Source organism: Acomys minous (assembly GCF_964271855.1).
Source record: "Acomys minous genome assembly, chromosome: 5".
NCBI classification, from domain to species: domain Eukaryota; kingdom Metazoa; phylum Chordata; class Mammalia; order Rodentia; family Muridae; genus Acomys; species Acomys minous.
In genome coordinates, this window is record NC_140494.1 from 128,339,197 (window position 1) to 128,360,409 (window position 21,213).

At 51.2% G+C, this 21,213-nt stretch overlaps 2 protein-coding genes across 7 annotated transcripts in view; one reads left to right on the forward strand and one right to left on the reverse strand.

Moving 5' to 3' along the window:
• Window positions 1-21,213, forward strand: part of RORA (RAR related orphan receptor A) — a 764,431-nt gene that overhangs the window by 525,701 nt on the left and 217,517 nt on the right. The gene's annotated exons all lie outside the window — the stretch shown is intronic.
• LOC311597118 (uncharacterized protein) lies at window positions 4,593-20,909 on the reverse strand. Of its 4 annotated transcripts, none has more exons than XM_084781236.1 (4): window positions 18,897-19,324; window positions 18,598-18,717; window positions 17,088-17,120; window positions 4,593-5,250 (listed from the first exon to the last, which is right to left on the reverse strand). In XM_084781236.1, exons 1-4 carry the CDS (start codon window positions 18,972-18,974, stop codon window positions 5,074-5,076), a joined length of 408 nt encoding a protein of 135 aa, XP_084637362.1. In that variant the 5' UTR covers window positions 18,975-19,324; the 3' UTR covers window positions 4,593-5,073. The 4 variants fall into 4 exon arrangements, 1 of the variants encoding a protein (XP_084637362.1); XR_014779096.1 differs by lacking the exon at window positions 4,593-5,250 and adding an exon at window positions 20,403-20,909 and having other exon boundaries at window positions 16,379-17,120; window positions 18,598-18,760; window positions 18,897-18,976; XR_014779097.1 differs by lacking the exons at window positions 4,593-5,250; window positions 18,598-18,717 and having other exon boundaries at window positions 16,379-17,120.

The window sequence follows — 21,213 nt, forward strand, 5'->3', positions numbered from 1 at the left end:
TGCTCCCGGACTTGTCCTAAGTGCGCTACAGCTGGACGACCTGCGTTTTCACTGTGAGTGGTGAGCCCTTAACGTTGACTGCCTGGGAAGCCCTGTAACTGCGGGAGGAAGTTACTGGCATCCGCAATCCTGAAAGGCTTCCGGGGACCTACAAGGGCAGGGACGGTCCCGCCTCTCAAAAGCTGCCTGGGCTAAAACTGGGTCCCATCCACCATGCATGGTACACCGGGGTCCTTAAGAACTCATGACCCCAGGTTTACCAAGCGGCTACCCTAGCCTTGCTGGGTGCATATTAAGACAAATCAAAATAGCCCCAAGTCCCCATGCAGTCCTGATGACACATGGCAACTGACACATGGCCTCACTTCTGCCTCAGCATGGAGAGTAGTGTGCCTAGAGTGGACTGGAAAGTATGTCTGTGAAAGACAGTGGAACTCTGTCAGGCCACACAACACAGGAACACCTTGCTTCGCCGTACTCTCTCTGGTCAAGAAAAGGCAGATACAGGGCTGGCAAGCTGACCAGCTGACAAAGGTACTTGCCACAAAGCCCAGTGGCCTAAGTTGTTTGGGGCTTCTATGACCGGAAGGAGTGAGCTGACTCCCCAGGTTTTCCTCCAGCATATACACATGTGCTATGGCATGCTGTGTGTACACAATCAATCAGCCGATCAATCGATTGATTGATCAATCAATGTAAAATACAAAATCTAAGTACATCTTTTTAAAGGACACATCTGGGTGTTTAAATACAATATGCTTCCAGTTAGTTTACTTTAGTTTTATGACAGGGCCTGGCTCTACAGTCCAGGCTAGACTCACATCTAGAATCCTCCTGCCTCAGCTCCAGGTGTACTAGGATACTACAAATGTTCCCTCTCAGCCAGTTGTATGTCAGCTTAATTTAAAAGTGCTGGATAGCGTGTCAGGTGTAGTGGTGTACACTTGTGGTCCCTGTACTGGGGAGACAGAGACGAAGAGACCTCTGGAGCTTACTGGCCAGCCAGTCTAGCCTGACAGGTGAGCTTCAGACCAAGGAAAGCCCCCGCCTCAAAGGAACAGGCAGCTTTATTGAGAACATCACAAAAGCTGTCCTCTCCACACACAAGCACGTTCACACATATACATACACATCTACAAATACCTTCATATATGTTCACACATGAACATGCACACATTCAGTCACATGTATACATATGTACAAACTCATACATTAATGTACACACATTCCCACACAATGTACATACATGAACACACATTCCCACAAAAACATGTGCATACGCAAACACACCCACATGAAAATGAAAGTGCCAGATAATCATTTATAATACAAACAGATCTTGAGGGAACCCTGCAATCTCACTGCTGGGAATAAATCTTCTTCTCTGGCATCCACCATGCCCTGTTTAGGATCTGAGTTCCTTTTGAAAATACCAGACATTGTTTCTATGATAACAAACATCTCTTTTCATATTCAAAGTAGAAAAATACATCGTCACCAGCATCCCAATATATGTTACATATCTAAGGAAATAGTCAGTGATTCAGACTGTGCATCACCAAAATAGTCTTGTTGTGCTGTTACAGAAAAAAAAACTGAACCCACTCCATTGTGTTATAATTTACAGCATCTTGAGAGTAAGCGTAGGACGGCTGAGGAATTTGCTGTCTTATTATAATTTGTTTCAGGAAAAGTATTTTGGTTTGTTTGGCTTTTTAACCAGGTTTCTCTGTGTAGCCCTGGGTGTCCTGGACTCACTTTGTAGACCAGGCTGGCCTCGAACTCACAGAGATCCACCTGCCTCTGCCTCCCGAGTTCTGGAATTAAAGGTGTGCGCCACCACCACTTAGCTCAGGAAATGTGTTTTAAGTGTTGGGTCTTCCTTGTACATCAAGGGTACAAAAGTGCATTGCTAACAAGCACTTGCAAAGCCTGGAGGGCTGAATGGTGGAGGAGCTTTCTGATCCAGAGGAAGTCATTTTTCTACAGCTCTTGGGTTAAAAGGTTTCAAGGCAAAAGGAGAAAAACAAAAGAAAAAGAAAAAGCAAGGAGCCAACAAGGGATGAATGGGACAAAATTCGTCACTATTAGGACATTCTCCTGTGATAAATGTTCCTTAATTTAACCTGCTTTCACTGTAGAATAGTTTGGATGCTAGTGTGTGTACATGGAAGGGCAGACATTCTACGGGCAGCAGGACTCACCTTATATGACCCTCTAAGTGCAGTTGGCTTCCAAGTAACTGCTGCCTAAAGCTGCCCATCTTCTTGAGTACTGTCGGCAACTTTTTGACATGTGTTCATAGCATATTCATTTCTTTAATAAATACATATATCGATTGCCAGTGCTGTGCTTGGCAGCTCTTTGGACCGAAAACGAAGTTGGCAGTTAAGGAAGAAAGATAAATGCAACTTCAAAGCGGAATGAGGGATGAGTGTCAGTGACTCTCTGGGTAAAATAAGAGATGCCTATGGGAGCTGTCCAGAGGGGTCACAATGGTACCCCATCTTTGTAGAGAGAAACTCTTCTCTGGGATAAATTTGTCCAAATTTGGCTTCAGGGGTTGAGTTGGCTGGGAAATCCCATATAGGATGCTGGGGGAAAAAACAGGCTGGAAATTCTAGTCTCTACACCCCACTTTCAAGCAGAGGGCAGCGCTGAGTATGGGGCCTCTTTCCCTGTTGCCTTGGCTTCCCATCTGCAGTGACGGAGATGGAGGAATGCTTGCTAGGATGGTGTGCATCCTGCTTCTACAGGGGTAATGCTTCGATAGGCTTTCCCTTCTGCAAGAAGATCCCTGCCTTTCAGAGACACCTCATGGTCCATCGAGCCGGCTTACCAATCTTCCCACTGCTTGGAGCAGAACTGGTATTCCATAGTGAACACGTGACTCACATTAGTTAGTTTTCTGTTGCTACCGTAAAATGCCATGATCAAGGCGACTTTATAGAAGAAGGAGCAGTTATTTGGGCTTATGGTCCCGGGGATATAAAAACCCATTATGACAGGAAGGCATGGCAGCAGGCAAGTTTGGCAGCCGAAGCAAGAAGCTAAGAGCTCACATCCTCAACCACAAGGACAAAGCAGAGAAAATGAACTGGAAGTTGACTGAACCTTTATGCTTTTCTCCAGCAAGGCCACACCTCCTAAATTTCCCATAAACAGTGCCACCAACTGGAGACCAAGTATTAAAACCAGAACCTATGAGGGGCATTCTCATTCAAAGCACCACATATATATGGGTGTGTGTCCTGTTCATTCATAGGACCAGCTTTTAACATAGGTGTTCTGTCCTCCCAAGCCCCAGTCTAAGGCAGGGTTGAGCTTTGTCCAGAGTGGTAGAGCCTAGATCACAATGCAGGGGCCCACTCCACTCCACAAACCTCCAAGTGCTCTGGGGACTGACGTCAAGGTAAAACCCACCAAACTGACCAAACTCTTGCTATTTATTTCTTGCCTCTATGCCAGAAGCCTCATTGGCCCCTCCTCCGTGCAGCCTTGATATCTGGGCAACTTGAGGAGGCTGGGCAGCTCAAGGAACCCAAGAGTCTTCAGACCACCATGACCCTGGCTTTTCATATTCAGCCTGCTTCTTATGAGCTATGAGATTTTGCATCTTTGAAGTTTTTTCTTTCTAATGAAATGAGGATACTATAATTTCTTATGTTGTAGAATTAAACGGGAGCTACATGTAAGATATCGGGTACATAGTAAAGACTCAGTGGATAAGAGGAGCTATTAATTACTGCTGCTAAGGAAAAAAATTAGCCTAAATGTAGGCAGTTCAAGGATGGGTTTATATGGAGTTCTTTGAGCTACAGGAGGAAGTGGGTGGGGGCAGTGTATGGCGGCGCACTGCATTGCCTGCTCACAGGCCCTTTGCCGGCTGCCCTGGGGTCACATCAAGGCCTTGTCCCTACAAGGCCTGTGGTGTCTGCGAGCTGGCATATAGCTGTCTTCGGAGTGTGGATTTTACCTTATCGTCATGGCTTGTTTTCAGCCTGACCCCTAGTAGCCCTGTTAGCAGATAGATCTCCCGATTTACTTCCTTCTCAGGATTCTCCCACATAAACAAGCTGGAGCTCCAAGATATAAATAATTCTAACTCTAATACCAAACAGACTTAGGCGCACTTTGCTGCTGTAGCCTGGGAGTGGGGAGGGTGGACGTGTGGGGAATCGGAAGGGCTGGGAAGGAGGGAGAGATGTCAGAATGTAACAGGGAGTCTGGGGAGGTAAGTAAAGGAATGCTGTGCGAATGTTCTGGCACATTCCACCACAGCCTTCTACAACAGAAGCTACTGCCGAGTGTCTCTCCCACCCACTGTGGGACACACACACACACACACACACACACACACACGCGCGCGCGCGCGGACACAAATGACGAAGAAGCTCACTGTGTAAAACAAAGTCACACCCAAGTGCCACTGAGATGGGAAGCTGGTGACACTTTGTTATTTTGAAGAGGAGGAGGAGGGGGTGAGAAAAGTGGAGGAACAGAAGAAGGAAGGAGAGGAGGGGAGGGAGGAGAGGGAGGAAGGGAAGGAGGGGAGGGGAGGGAGAGAGGGAGGAAGGGAAGGAAGAAGGAGAGGCCCACAGACTCAAGACCTGAGGGCCATGCAACTGGCATAATAAAGTCCGCGCCAGATAGCGTGGTGTCTGCTGCAGCGTGCACTGTGTGCCTCTGTTGTCTAAACACACAGTGACCTTAGTAACTTCCATCTTACAAATGACAACTTCATTTGAGCTAAAGTAAGTGAGAATCAGAAATGAGTTATTATCACAGTAGGTCAGAAGACATAGTTCACCTCACACAAAGTCAGTATATTAATTGGCTCGGTTTTCTCTTAGGGATTCTGTCTTTTGAGGGTGTGATGTTACCAAAGTTATCATGTCCCGATATAAGACTGTCAAGTTTAGGAAGGTTCTTCTTTTGTTTTGTTTTGTGTTTTTAAAGAATTTTTTAAGGGCTAGGTATGTTGATATGGGCCTTGTTTATCATCTGCTTTTGAAAGCTCTCTCAGACTGCACAGACACTTCTTGCTCATCGGTATTGATCAAGACCTTGCCGTCAGCTTGTGTCTGTAAGATGTTTGCAACCATGGGACACACTGTTTGGCCAGTGGGATGTGTAGATGAGCCGAGGCTGTGCTGCAGGCAGCAGGGCAGATCCTGCCAGGTTTCCATCTCTGCTGATACCAAGGATGTAAGCTTCTAGCCTGTCTCCGGTCGCCTCGACAGACAGGAGCTATGGAAATAGACTATGCAGTTAAAGCAGAACTTTGCTTACTACACTATCCTCCCTTCCAAAAAACACCTCACACCAAGCCTCACTATTCACCAAACTTAGTAGAAAAGTCACTAAACTGAAAAGAAAATCCATAGCCAAGGGCTGACGTGCTACTTGAAGGCACTGGGTCAAGTGAGGAATGGAAAATCTGAGTTATCTCTGTCTCCGGTCTTGTGGAGGCAGCCACACAGAAAGTCGGGAGCTGTGCGTTCCTTCGCTGGCATTCCCACCAAACCCAGGCTTCCATGAGCCCAGTGACGGGGAGAAGGTGAGGAGGCTGAGCACAGGGCTACAAATCCTGTCCCTTTGTCCATCTGGCAATGAACATCCGAGTTGAGACTCTTCAGTGGGATGATAAGTGACCTGAGACCACCGAGACCTACATCCCCACAGCTTCCTCTTTCTCTCTGCTTTCTATGGCTCCACTTCCTCACCCGAGACGCCATAAGACCTCTCACCTCCTCTCACCTGGGGACCTTAGAAAGATTAATTAGGTAGATCTGTAATATACTTGGCTCTCCTTGGAGAAAAATTCTACATAAAAGCAAAGTATTATTATTTCTTCTAAGCGGGGTGACGCTTATTAGGTCCTCGTAGGATCATTAAGCAAATAAATTATCTTCCCTTTGGAGAAATTATCTCCTGGCTTGCCTAATTCTTAAGTCTACAGAACACAATAAACTCTTCATATTCTCTCCCCTCCCTCTCTCTCCCTCCCCCCTCTCTCTCTTTGTGTGTGTGTGCATACGCACAGGTGTGCATGTGTGTGTGCGGGTGTGTGTGTGTGCATGTGTGAAGGGAGGCATGTGCTCACTTCTACACAGGTGTGTGACAACAGTAGTGGATGCTGGCCCTCCTCGCCTGTCACTCTACACTGACCCAGGGTTCTGTATTTAGGCTCACAGGCTGCCTAGACTAGCTGGCCAGTGAGCTCCAGAGACGGTCTGTCTGCCCCCCTCACAGACTCACGCAGCCAAGCACAGCTTTTTACATTGTGGGAGCTGGGAGTAAAAACTGGGGTTCTTGTGTTTGCATAGTTGAGCCACTTGCCCACTGAGCCACTTGCCCACTGAGCCACTTGCCCACTGAGCCACTTGCCCTCTGAGCCACTTGCCTACTGAGCCACTTGCCCACTGAGCCACTTGCCCACTGAGCCACTTGCCCACTGAGCCTTACTCACTGAGCCACTTGCCCACTAAGCCATTTGCCCACCAAGCCACTTGCCCACTGAGCCTTACCCACTGAGCCACTTGCCCACTGAGCCACTTGCCCACTGAGCCACTTGCCCACTGAGCCACTTACCCACTGAGCCACTTGCCCACTAAGCCTTACCCACTGAGCCACTTGCCCACTGAGCCTCACCCACTCAGCAACCTCCCTTGCTGGGGTCTGTCTGTTTTTAAAGACTCTTTAAAGGGCCAGGTATGTCGGTACACAGCTTCAATTCCAGCATGGAGGAGATAGAGACAGGTGAATTTCTATGGATTTGAGGCCAGCCTGGTCTAAACAGTGAGTCCCAGGCCAGCCAGCATTATGCAATAACACTGTCTAAAAACAAAACAAAAACATTTTTTTAAAGAGAAGAATTTGTGGGTTAGTAAAAGGGAATAAAGCGAAGTTCTCATTTAAACAAACCTCTGGAAGTTTGTTCTATAAGGACTTAGTTACCAAAGAAAATAGTTCCTGCTCTATAGCGTGCTAATTTCAGCAAGTGTCCTTCACTCGCATGTGTGGTAATCGCATGCTGGAGACGGGCACGTGTCCCAGTCTGCTCATTCTGTGGCCTGTCGCCCTGCAATTGTTGGGCCTTTTGATTAAATCACATTGCAGTTAAGTAACTGTTCAGGAGTCACAGGGTTGTCCTTCCCAGCATACTTGTGGCCTTTTTTTTCCTTACAAATTGATAATGTAAGTTATGAGTGGAAAAAATTTATATCCAAACTCCAGTCCACAGAAATTTCAGAAAAACTCAAACCAGCATTCTGTTTAACTTTGCCTCATTTTCCACTTTGTGTCAAAATTCCTTATTTGGGGTTTGAAACAGCATTGGTCTTCAGATAAAACCAACAGCATGCCCTCTGACCGTTTGAAAGGAGACCATGAAGGCATGCAAGCTGTTATCACTGTGTAGGTAGGAATATTTGTTCTTTCTCGGTTCCTTTCTTTAGGAGAGGGGCTCGTAAATATTATAATAAGAGTGGGGAAAAGAAAAAAATTTAAAACCCTGAGAACTTACATATTCTTTTATTTATTCAGTGTGTGTGCACATGTGTGTATGTGTGTGTGTGTGTGTGTGTGTTGTGTGTACTTGTGGTGTTGAGGGTGCACATATACCACAACCCACATGTGGAAGTCGGAGGACAAACTGGAGGAATTGGCTTTTTACCCGCCAACAGGTGGGTCCCAGGCACTGAATTTAGCCCCCGAGGCTTTAGAGACAAGAGTCTTAACCCACTGAACTATCGTGCTGACCGACCCCCTCCCCATTAAAAATAAATAAAACCCGTAAGAACTTGAAGTGAGTCATCACGAGCTTTGGGGAGGGAACTCAGCTGTGCCTCAGTGGGCTCACAACGAGCGATGGCAACTTCCCAAAGCCACACAGGAATGTCCAGGAGTCAGCTTGTTACCCACTAAACTCACATACAGGAAGCTGCCGTGCGGGTCAGTGGTAAGAGCAGGGCTGTGTGAGTTCAGGGTGCTCATGGGAAAGACTTGGAGCCACCACTGTGCCACACCAAAGGGCAGCCATGGCGTAGAACTGAACAGTTGACCCACAAAGGCCTCCTGTGCTTGTCTCTAAGAGAGTAGTAGCCTTGGCTCAGGGCCTTTGTGACTAGATGAATTTGCAGCCCTGGGTGACTAGTCCTAGCTCATTCTCCCCCAAGCTGTCTTTCATCATCTTTTCTCAAGTTCTTATCTTAGGGGAAAATTCTACTTTCCTCTAGGACATTTAAGCAAAACCTTCCACGCCTGTGTACCTCGCGCCAGGGGAAAGGAAACAACTGAGGAGGGGCCTCATGTCAGTTTTGTGTTTTGTTTTGTTTTTTGTCTTGTTTGTATCTCAGCCTCCTGTCCCCACCCTGTCAAAGCATGCCTGCAGCATCTTCAGAGAGCCACACAGGTGGTGTGACAACTCTGTTTGTGGGTTGTGATGGGTGTGATGGAAAGTCAGAGTGGGAGCATCCTCTTTCCCTGTAACCACAGGCAGCAGCCAGGGCCCCTCCCACAGCTCACCTCCAGGCCACTCCCACAGCTCACCTCCAGGCCACACCTCCCACAGCTCACGTCCAGGGCCCTTCCCACAGCTCACCTCCAGGCCACTCCCACAGCTCACCTCCAGGCCACTCCCACAGCTCACCTCCAGGCCACTCCCACAGCTCACCTCCAGGCTCCTCCTCCCACAGCTCACCTCCAGGCTCCTCCTCCCACAGTTCACCTCCAGGCCACTCCCACAGCTCACCTCCAGGCCACTCCCACAGCTCACCTCCAGGCTCCTCCTCCCACAGCTCACCTCCAGGCCACTCCCACAGCTCACCTCCAGGCTCCTCCTCCCACAGCTCACCTCCAGGACCCTCCTTCCACAGCTCACCTCCAGGCTCCTCCTCCCACAGCTCACCTCCAGGCTCCTCCTCCCACAGCTCACCTCCAGGCTCCTCCTCCCACAGCTCACCTCCAGGCTCCTCCTCCCACAGCTCACCTCCAGGCTCCTCCTCCCACAGCTCACCTCCAGGCTCCTCCTCCCACAGCTCACCTCCAGGCTCCTCCTCCCACAGCTCACCTCCAGGCTCCTCCTCCCACAGCTCACCTCCAGGCCACTCCCACAGCTCACTCCAGGCCACTCCCACAGCTCACCTCCAGGCTCCTCCTCCCACAGCTCACCTCCAGGACCCTCCTCCCACAGCTCACCTCCAGGACCCTCCTCCCACAGCTCACCTCCAGGCTCCTCCTCCCACAGCTCACATCCAGGCTCCTCCTCCCACAGCTCACATCCAGGCTTCTCCTCCCACAGCTCACCTCCAGGCTCCTCCTCCCACAGCTCACCTCCAGGCTCCTCCTCCCACAGCTCACCTCCAGGCCACTCCCACAGCTCACCTCCAGGCCACTCCCACAGCTCACCTCCAGGACCCTCCTCCCACAGCTCACCTCCAGGCTCCTCCTCCCACAGCTCACCTCCAGGCTCCTCCTCCCACAGCTAACCTCCAGGCTCCTCCTCCCACAGCTCACCTCCAGGACCCTCCTCCCACAGCTCACCTCCAGGCTCCTCCTCCCACAGCTCACCTCCAGGCTCCTCCTCCCACAGCTCACCTCCAGGCTCCTCCTCCCACAGCTCACCTCCAGGCTCCTCCTCCCACAGCTCACCTCCAGGCTCCTCCTCCCACAGCTCACCTCCAGGCTCCTCCTCCCACAGCTCACCTCCAGGACCCTCCTCCCACAGCTCACCTCCAGGCTCCTCCTCCCACAGCTCACCTCCAGGCCACTCCCACAGCTCACCTCCAGGCCACTTCCACAGCTCACCTCCAGGCTCCTCCCACAGCTCACCTCCAGGCTCCTCCTCCCACAGCTCACCTCCAGGCTCCTCCTCCCACAGCTCACCTCCAGGCTCCTCCTCCCACAGCTCACCTCCAGGCTCCTCCTCCCACAGCTCACCTCCAGGCCACTCCCACAGCTCACTCCAGGCCACTCCCACAGCTCACCTCCAGGCTCCTCCTCCCACAGCTCACCTCCAGGACCCTCCTCCCACAGCTCACCTCCAGGACCCTCCTCCCACAGCTCACCTCCAGGCTCCTCCTCCCACAGCTCACATCCAGGCTCCTCCTCCCACAGCTCACATCCAGGCTCCTCCTCCCACAGCTCACCTCCAGGCTCCTCCTCCCACAGCTCACCTCCAGGCTCCTCCTCCCACAGCTCACCTCCAGGAGCCTCCTCCCACAGCTCACCTCCAGGCTCCTCCTCCCACAGCTCACCTCCAGGCCACTCCCACAGCTCACCTCCAGGCCACTCCCACAGCTCACCTCCAGGCTCCTCCTCCCACAGCTCACCTCCAGGCTCCTCCTCCCACAGCTCACCTCCAGGCTCCTCCTCCCACAGCTCACCTCCAGGCTCCTCCTCCCACAGCTCACCTCCAGGCTCCTCCTCCCACAGCTCACCTCCAGGCTCCTCCTCCCACAGCTCACCTCCAGGACCCTCCTCCCACAGCTCACCTCCAGGCTCCTCCCACAGCTCACCTCCAGGCTCCTCCTCCCACACCTCACCTCCAGGACCCTCCTCCCACAGCTCACCTCCAGGACCCTCCTCCCACAGCTCACCTCCAGGCTCCTCCTCCCACAGCTCACCTCCAGGCTCCTCCTCCCACAGCTCACCTCCAGGCTCCTCCTCCCACAGCTCACCTCCAGGACCCTCCTCCCACAGCTCACCTCCAGGCTCCTCCTCCCACAGCTCACCTCCAGGCTCCTCCTCCCACAGCTCACCTCCAGGCTCCTCCTCCCACAGCTCACCTCCAGGCTCCTCCTCCCACAGCTCACCTCCAGGCTCCTCCTCCCACAGCTCACCTCCAGGCTCCTCCTCCCACAGCTCACCTCCAGGACCCTCCTCCCACAGCTCACCTCCAGGACCCTCCTCCCACAGCTCACCTCCAGGCTCCTCCTCCCACAGCTCACCTCCAGGCCACTCCCACAGCTCACCTCCAGGCCACTCCCACAGCTCACCTCCAGGCTCCTCCTCCCACAGCTCACCTCCAGGCTCCTCCTCCCACAGCTCACCTCCAGGACCCTCCTCCCACAGCTCACCTCCAGGCTCCTCCTCCCACAGCTCACCTCCAGGCCACTCCCACAGCTCACCTCCAGGCCACTCCCACAGCTCACCTCCAGGACCCTCCTCCCACAGCTCACCTCCAGGCTCCTCCTCCCACAGCTCACCTCCAGGCTCCTCCTCCCACAGCTCACCTCCAGGCTCCTCCTCCCACAGCTCACCTCCAGGCTCCTCCTCCCACAGCTCACCTCCAGGCTCCTCCTCCCACAGCTCACCTCCAGGACCCTCCTCCCACAGCTCACCTCCAGGACCCTCCTCCCACAGCTCACCTCCAGGCTCCTCCTCCCACAGCTCACCTCCAGGCCACTCCCACAGCTCACCTCCAGGCCACTCCCACAGCTCACCTCCAGGCTCCTCCTCCCACAGCTCACCTCCAGGCTCCTCCTCCCACAGCTCACCTCCAGGCTCCTCCCACAGCTCACCTCCAGGCTCCTCCTCCCACAGCTCACCTCCAGGCTCCTCCTCCCACAGCTCACCTCCAGGACCCTCCTCCCACAGCTCACCTCCAGGCTCCTCCTCCCACAGCTCACCTCCAGGCTCCTCCTCCCACAGCTCACATCCAGGCTCCTCCTCCCACAGCTCACCTCCAGGCTCCTCCTCCCACAGCTCACATCCAGGCTCCTCCTCCCACAGCTCACCTCCAGGCTCCTCCTCCCACAGCTCACCTCCAGGCTCCTCCTCCCACAGCTCACCTCCAGGCTCCTCCTCCCACAGCTCACCTCCAGGCTCCTCCTCCCACAGCTCACCTCCAGGACCCTCCTCCCACAGCTCACCTCCAGGCTCCTCCTCCCACAGCTCACCTCCAGGCTCCTCCTCCCACAGCTCACCTCCAGGCTCCTCCTCCCACAGCTCACCTCCAGGCTCCTCCTCCCACAGCTCACCTCCAGGCTCCTCCTCCCACAGCTCACCTCCAGGACCCTCCCACACCTCACCTCTAGGCTGAAACCATGAAGAGGTGCCAGGGAGAAGTATGCAGAAATCTTCAAAAATGCACCGAAATGTGACCCTCTGCCAGATGAACCCGGAGCTGTGGCTTTCATCACACAGCTGTGCTGCCCAGACCCCAGAGCCAGATTCTCTGAGGACAGGAAGGGCTCTGGCATTTGTAAGAACCAGTTCTCTAAAGAGAACTTCAACCGTCAAAAATCAAGGTTATTTTATTATACATACTGTAAATGGAAAACTATGCCAATTACTCTAAAAACTTATTTTTTAATATATTTTATTCTGGCCTTTTCCATTTGTTTCTTTGGTTTTGTTTTTCTTTCTTTTGTCTTTTTTTTTTTCTTCTTCTTCTTCCTTTCTTTATTTAAAGTGTGTGCATTTTTTTAAAAAATAGAAACCAAGTACTGTGTTTCTGGTTCAGCATGGGGTTTTTGGCATTGTAGTTCATTAACCAGAACGCAGGATGGTGGGGAGCATCTTGCCTCATAGACTTCTCCTGTGCCTCCTCACACCATCGTCAGAAAAGATGAAGGCGATAAGAACTGCAAACTCCTCCTTGGTTCCCCGAGACAACCAGAGACAGTGTCTAGGGTGGCAGCAGCCTAATCGCCAGTAAGCAGGTTAAGCTCCCAAGCTGCAGTGCTCAAGCCTGCTGGCCACTGTCGCCCACTCAGCCACACTGCCCCCTCTGCCCCACTGCCACACGCCTGATTAGTCACAGGGGACCACGGGGACCCCTTGGTGCTCTCTGTCTGCTCTGTAGGTGCAGAAGAAGGTTGAGAATGTGGCCAGCATGCCTTAGTTCTGTATTTGTCAGTAGGGTTGAGTCCTCAGAGAGCTTCCTGAGGTGAGAGCAAACGTCACCCTCCGTGGCATTGAGGGTGATGTCCTTAACCCTGCAACTTAGTGAGAGAAACATTAAGGGCTTCCTTAAGCAGCTTAGATTTATCTTGTCAATATAAGTGATGGGATGTTTCTTTGTGCACTTAGAAAAGACATTGTACGGGGTGTGTGTGTGTGTTTGCATGTGTATGTGTGTGTGTGTGTGTGTGTGTTTGCATGTGTATGTGTGGGGGTTGTGGTGTGTGTTGTATGAGTGTGGTGTGTGTGTGGTATGTATGTGTGTGTGGTATGTGTGTATGTGTGTGTGCACACATGTATGGTGTGTGTACGTGTGTGCATACATGCTTATGTGTGTGTGCATGCATGTGTGTGCATGTTTGTGTGCGTGAGCACGTGTGTGTATGTGTGTGTGTGTGTGTGTGTGTGTGTGTGTGTGTGTATCTAAGGCATCACTTCAGTATGTCACCGTCTACACTGTCCCTTTATGATAGACAGGGTTCATCTATTCCCCTGTCTAAACTTAATTACTTCGCAATTAATTCTTTGTTGAAAATAGCAGGGCTCCTAAACTCGGAACATCTCTTTGTGAGGAAAGCTGTTTATGGATAGAGGTCAAGAGGACGTGTTGGAATATTCCACAGCACTGCCACAGATATTCTGAATGAAAGTGCTGAGAGAGGAACAGGCATGTTTCACACAAGGCGACCATGGAAGTAGAGGGGTCCTTCCCAGGCCGGCTAAGTTAAGGTCAGCCTCCACAGATGCATCTTAAGAGCTGGTGATGACGCTTGGCAGACGGAGCGCTGGTCCAGTGTGTACAAGGCCCCGGCTTCCATCCACAGCTCCCTATCAGAGGATCAGGGGGCTGGGAGTGGTAACACATGCCTTTACTCCTAGCACTCAGAATGCAGAGGAAGATGGGTTCCTAGGAGTTTGAGGACAGCCTGGTCTACATAGTGAGACTCTGTCTCAAAAAGAGAAAAAAAAAGAAAGGAAAGGAAAGGGAAAAGGAGCACAGTGTTCCATGACTACACCCACAGCACTTAGGAGGAGCAGAAGTTCAAGTCTGTTTGCTTAGCTTTCCTTCTATTGACCAAAGGCAGCTTGGAGAGGAAAAGATTTATTTCAACTTGGCAGTCTCGGGTCACTCTCTATAACTGGGAAGCCGGAGTGAGAACTCAAGGCAGGAACCTGGAGGCAGGAACTAAGCAGAGTCCATGGGCAGGGGTGATACCTTTGCCTTGATAGCCATGACTCGCTCCCTCAGCCTCAGCCTGCTTTTGTAAGAGCGCCTGCCCAGAGGTGGCACCGCCCACAGTGGACCCTGCAGGCTTGCCTACAGGCTGACTGATGGGCCTGTCTTCTCAGCTGAAGTTCTGTCTTCTCAGATGACTCTAGCTTGTGTTGAGCTGACAAGACCAAGCAGCCCTGTGAGCTGAGGCCAGCTTGAGACACACAAGACCCCCAACTCAAAAGCAGAAGCAAAAAAACAAAACAAAACAAAAAACCAAAACAACAACAACAACAACAACAACAAAGAACCCTAACTATAGCACCATAGAAATCACCTAAGGAACTAACAAGTTTTAGGACTCTTAGTGTGTGTGTTCACAGTCACCTACACATGAGCTGTTACAGTTAATCTGCATAAAGTCTTGATAAAGGATAGCTAACAGTAATGATGTTCTATTCATGATGTGACTTTTTTTCTTGAGCATGCATACATACATACATACATACATACATACATACATACATACATACCCAGAGAGCAGTTCCCCCATCCTGGATCTTGTTGGGTGACTTCTATGCCTAAGGTCACTGATTCCAAGCACACTGTAAGAAGGGCACCCTCAGTATTCCAGTTGCCAGGGCCTTTGAGAAGGGAAGAGCCTGGCCCAGTGGGCCATAGCCGGTCGGTGTTGCTTTAGCCCCTTACGGTTGTCGATGGTGGTCTAGGCTGTAACCCTGAACCGTGGTCCTCAAGCCCTCTTGCTTACCCCCATCACCCTCTTAAGATGCTCTTCTGAGGAGGCCTGCATGGAGCTTGGCCAGTTAATGCTTCTCTGGAGCGATCTAGAAATCACAGAGATGTAACCTTTCTGTGCAATTGGCGTCATCCTAGAGTCCCCTGGCCTTCGGAGTGCCAGAGACTGATGGAGCACTGGTTGGTAACCTCGGGGCCCTTCCCAGGACTGCCTCATCCGTCTTCCTGTCAGGCTCGGAGGTCAGCACTGAGCACATCAGACATACAGAAGAATGGGGCATCTTTCAAAAGTGGGCTGAGGAGACAAGGACAGGACTGAGGGGAAGGCAGCATGCTGAGCTGGGTCAAGCAACTGCAAGGAGTTTGTCACAGCAAGGATGGCTGCCAGGGCCCCCTGCATGGAGCAGGCCCTAAAGGCAGTGAGCAAATGAGTGAGTGAGCAATAGAAATCTCAACATTTTCCCCAACATCCAAGGAGCTGGGTCTCAGGTGAAGGTCTCTCCACAGGCCTTCATGAGATACTGTCTTGCTTGGTGAAACTTGTGCTGACCAATCTTCAGTCCCTACCCGTTCAAGTCACTTCTTGTCCATCACCCATGTCAGACGAGTTAGGCTTTAGTATGTCTGAGAGGACAGAGTTCTTGCCAGGAGCTTCATGTTTCTTGAAAGCACTGTTGTTGCTGTTTTTAAATTCTGTGTGTGTGTGTGTGTGTGTGTGTGTGTGTGTGTGTATGTGTGTGTGTGCAGGTGTGTGTGTGTGCGTGTGTGTGTGTGTGTGTATGAATATGTATGTGTGTGTGCGTGTGTGTGTGTGCATGTGTGTGTGCGTGTGCATGCTTGTGCATGCGTGTGCATGTGTGTGTGTGTCTAGCTTTCTGAAATTGGTTCTCTTCTTTCCACCTTCATGTGGGTTCTGGGTTTTGAACTCAAGTCAGCAGGTTTGCTCAGCACCTGAATAACTGAACTACCTATCCAGCTTTTGAAGACACTTTTGATTCATCCAACAAATATCCAAGAGCTATTTTACAGTAAGCTACTATATGCCAGATTCTCAAAGAGGGACTTAGGGCCCAGAGATTTTTTTTTAATTGAAAAAAAAATTTTTAATGTGATTCCTGTACTGAGCCAGAAATAGGTTGTATTCTCTGACCTCTAGAAGAGAAGATGGTGAGGGCTGGATTGCGCACAGTATAAGGAGTGCACGGATAAAGGGTAAACAATGATTTAGAAAACTTAGCCCTTCCCTAGGGACGGATGTGGACCCGGGAAGTAAAACATGGCTCCACCCATCCATTCACTGATGCTCTTGGGCTGTGTGTAATTTGCACAGCAGAATGTGTCAAGTCAGTATGCAGGTGAACTTCAGATAAACAGATAACATGCCCTGGGTGTAAAGACCTGGGAAAGGCCTTCACTGAATCTTGATTCATCCATGGGAATTAGCCCAGTCCAAACAAACAAACAAAACCAAAATAAAACAAAACAACAACAACAACAAAACAGAAATGAGAAGAATTCTTGACAAAAGAAATAGGAGACCACTTTTTACAAAATCAGAGGTCTCTACAAAAGTAGAATGTGTGCATTTGGGGGAAGTGTTCTGGCCGAGAAGCCAGGTGCTTTTGTTCCTTGAAGAGTCAGATGCTTCAGGGTGAAGGAGCATTTGCCACGGGGGTAATGGGAAGCCTGAAGCTTTTCCTTGCTCTGTGGACTGAAAGGTCTCCTGCTCTCACACACTAGAACTGGATGTAAGTTACACTCAGTCCCCAAGACTTTGGGGAGTGTGTGGAACCCCCTGTTCTGTCAGGCAGAAAGGCAGGAGAGCCTTGAAACAGCCTCATCTTGCCTCTGCCCTAGGATTGGAGGCATGATAGTCTGTCCCAGGGGCTAACTCCCTGGTCCCCTCCCCCTGGAGCAGTGTCACCTCCTCCCCCTGGAGCAGTGTCACCTCCTCCCCCTGGAGCAGTGTTACTTCCTCCTCCTGGAGCAGTGTCACCTCCTTCCCCTGGAGCAGTGTCACCTCCTTTTCAACAAGCTTGTCACTGCTGAAAGGGTGCTCTGTAAGACCTCTCAGAGCAGCAGTGGTTGTGCCAAAGTGAGTCATACGGATGAGTGGTTGGACTAGCAAGATGGCTCAGTGGGCAAAGGTTGGTCAGTTCATCCCCTCAGGGAGTGCCTGCATGCTGGGCAGTGGGTCCCACGTACTCACCCTTCCTGAAGGCTTGCTTGTCATGTGGGTGCCCTGAAAAGAAAGGGGAAGCAGCGGCTGATGCTCGGTGTAAGCATGGAGCATGCCATAATGGCTTGAAGGTGCAGAGGTGCGGCAGGGGTTAACCGCACTTGCTGTTCTTGCCAAAGACTGGAGTTCAGCCCTCAGCACCCACATCAGATGGCTCACAGCCACCTATAATACCAGCTCCAGAAGACCCACCAGCTTCTGGCCTCCCAGATACCTGTGCAAAGATGGTACACACACACACACACACACACACACACACACACACACACAAGCTTTCTTAAAAATCACTCAAAGAACATGCTTTATGACAATTTCTACAATGCAAGGCATCAACATTTGGTTATGGCAGCACTGGGCTCTTTGCCGGATACTTCCTACTTAGGCTATAGGTCCTTCCCCCCAAGTGTGGGAGCGCCCCCACAGGAGTTTATTTGTCATTACCGTACAGCAACTTCTCATGTGAGAGTGCTGTGGGCTGATGGCTGGGCAAACTCCGTGTTTCTCTCCTGGAGGAGCTGTGAATGAGCTACGGCGGAACACGGACGGAGTTCCCCCCAGGCACCGTATAAATTTATTATAAAGAGCTAGGTTTTTGAAATAACAAAAAAAAAAACTTAGAAAATTGGAGGAGAGTGTAGAAAGTTAGATGTGAGTGTCTCGTCAGGGTCATGCTTGTGCCCACTCTACTGAGCAGGAGGCCTGGTTTTGGGGACTCCTGGGTTATCCAGATGGGCAGCTGTGCTGTGAGTGGACTGCCCTTTCCAGAAGGGAAAGTGCCCACAGGTCTGTAGCTTGCAGCAGTAAGAGTGGCAGCGTGTGTGTGTGTGTGTGTGTGTGTGTGTGTGTGTGTGTGTCTGTGTGTCTGTGTGTCTGTGTGTTCCTGTGTGTACATACATGTGCAGGGGCGTTGTGTACACATGCTTCTGGATGTCAGAGGTGACCCATCAAGTGTCTTACTCAACTGCTCTCCACAATATTTTTAAGACAGTCTTTCATGAATCCCAGAGCTCTCTGGTTCAGCGAGGCTGACAGGCTAGTGAGGCTCGAGGGTCCTCCAGTCTCTGCCTCTCCAGGGCTGAGGTGGCAGGCGGTGTGCTGCCATACTTGGCTTCTTTATGTGGGTGCTGGGGATCATGCTTACATGGGCGACACTTTACCAACCGAGCCATCTTCACACCCCTAGGTTCGCCTTCAGCCAAGACTTTATAAAGGATCCTTAGGCAGGAATCCAGACAGGGGTGGTAACATATCCCCATAATACAAGCTCTGGGGAGGTGGAGGCAGGGGGATCACCCCAAGTTCCAGGACAGCCTGGCCTAAATGGCATTTGCAGGACATCCAGGGCTACGCAGCAAGATCTAGTCTCAGGAAACCCAAAAGAAGGTCACATTCGAATTTTCCACGGTACTCAGAAGGTGTCCGGAGGGGCGGCCCCATCCGTGCCTTTGTGTGGGAAGTGTGGAGGAGGAAAAGAACTCACAGCCTGAGGCGTCTGTAGCTCCGCCACTGCTGCCTCCTGTAAATGGTCATAAGCAGAGTGTAGTTCCTCATGTGAAACACTGCGGAGAGCACCGCACTGGTTGACACCGCTGTTAATTCGCTGGAAAGGATAGCGTCCCCCGTTTTTATGCAGGAAGCTGTTCCTAAGTGAAAGCAGATATTCAGCTACCCCTAAACACTGGGAGATCCCCACTTTTCCCCTGGTACAAATCCTTTAGAGCCCCCAGAAACCCGTTTTCCCGTGCTAGTTCCCCACGCCAGAGGCAGGTCCGTATTTACCTTTGGTCTCAGATGAAAAAGAGAGCTGCCTCCTATTATGTCAATCCAGTTCCAAACCCAGAGTACTCGGGACTCCATCCCTGAGGAAAGAAACTGCCTCTTTCCGGTCTGTCCACTCTAGGAAAGCCAGGTCTGACCTTTACCCTCACTTCCCCTCAGCGTTTTCCTCTGCAGCAGAGAGAATGTGCTCCGAGGCCCTGGAACAGTGTCTTGGTGCATTAATGGTTGCCAGTGTAGTTTCTAGAGTTTGGGCTCCAAGATTTGACTATGGGTTCAAACGGGAGTCACGGGCACCAGGTATTTAGTGAAACCCGGCTATCACACAGCAAGTGTAACACGGCACACCTCCTATCTCTAAAGAAACCCAGGAATAGGAAGGAGCCCATTAGATTGCATAAGGCACATAGGGCTGGGGCTGGGGGAAGGGCAGGTGGTGGAAAGGCAGGAAACCTGAAAGAACTCTGAGAAGACAGGGCACAGGGCAAGCGTGATGAGGGCTGTGTGTGACGTCACGTGCTTGGAATCCCAGTGCTGGGGAGGCAGCCACAGGAGGATCCCCAAGGCTCTCTGGCCAGCCTTCTTGCTTCCTGACTAACTCTCATCCCACACGAGACGGTCCTTAAGAGCTAGGCAAGGCCAGTGAGGTGGCTCGGTGGGTAAGGACACCTGCCTGACAAGCCAAGTTCAACCCCCCCCCCGGGGGGGGCCTGCATAGTGGAAGGAGGGAACGGACTCCTGCAAGCTGTCTGTCCTCTCGCTTACACAGGTACGCGCACAAACGCGCCGTGGCATGCGCATGCACACTTACACACTCATGCGCACACACAGTAAGTAAATAAAATGTAAAAGGCAGATGGTGACTTCCACAAGCACATGTACGTAGGCGCACGCACAGGAACATAAACACATGTGCGCATGCACTGGGGGGGAGAGGGAGAGGGAGGGAGAGAGAGAAAGAGACAGAGATCTGAGAAAATCCTAGCTGGCTTCCTGTTCTTAGCTGCTGGAATTACAGAGTTGTTATGTAATCCAAGCCAGCAGCTTGTGGGGATTTGGCTAATAGTTAACTTAATTTCTCAGGAATGTCCTTTTTTTTTTTCCTAAGCAGAAAGAAAGAGGAACTCTGGTCAATGAATCAAATGTTGGGAGGGCCAGCTGGGAGGATCTACTCCCACAGGACCCTCCCCGTGCATGGTACTTGGCCTATTAGTTTCATTGGAGTACACACTATAATGGCCAGCTCCCACAGCAGAGCACAGCTCCTGTAGATGAAGGAGGTCTGCTCTTTGAATGGCTCCCCCTGAAAAGGTAGCAGTCAACAACTCCACCCATACCTTATCTTCCTGTCATTTTAAAGCTATGATAAAACAACAGCTTACAAAGGCGCAGCATAGTATACAATAAAAGTCAGACATGTCAGCGAGAAAGTGATGAAGGACTTCGTCGCAGCTCGGTGGCTCCTCATCTGCGGTCCAGTGGCCGCAGAGGCTGTGCCTGGTGACACACCTGCTCTCTGAGGCAGGCTGGCTCTGTGACTGAGGCTCCTGGCTGAGTCTCACTCACTCTGCTGAGTCACTTCTGCTTTCATTACTGGAGATAAAATCCTGAAGGTTGGCCTGCTCCATCCCTGTCTCTTTTGAAACGATGCTTAACGCGCCCCTTTGAGCATGACGTGAAGGACGGACTGTTGGGACGGGAGGAAGCCGACCGCTGGAATGTTCCATGATTCTGGGTTCCAGCTTTACCACTTCTGCCTGAGGGGTGAGCTGTTTTCTGGCTGGTTTCCTTGGAAACTGAGGCATGGGTTTCCTCTGTGTTGAGAGGGACAGAACCAGCGTCATCGCTTAGAGATTGTTGGAAATACTTCGGTCATGTGTCAGCCGCTTTGGAACACACGCAGGAAAATCAAGACGTTTGCAGGGGGCACTGTGGTCACTCCTCCCCGAGGGACAGGGGCACATTCTGAAAGTTGCATTTCGGGGGTTTTAGTTGTGTGTTTGCGGCCCCCGCTCCTTGCGGTTTCATGCCTCTTTCACTGGGACATAACAAATTCCAGTACAAATCAAGCTGTGTTCCTAAAACCTACCCTAGTTGTCAAAGTTGAGATTGGAAAGATTAAGACCTCATTGCAAACAAGAATTTAAAGGGGAAGGAGGATATTTAATATTCTTCATAAATAACATTAAATGAATGCTTCGAGAGAGAGAGAGAGAGAGAGAGAGAGAGAGAGAGAGAGAGAGAGAGAGAGAGTGTGTGTGTGTGTGCGCGCGCGCACGCATGCCATGGCACGTTTGCAGAGGTCAGAGGATAATTGGAG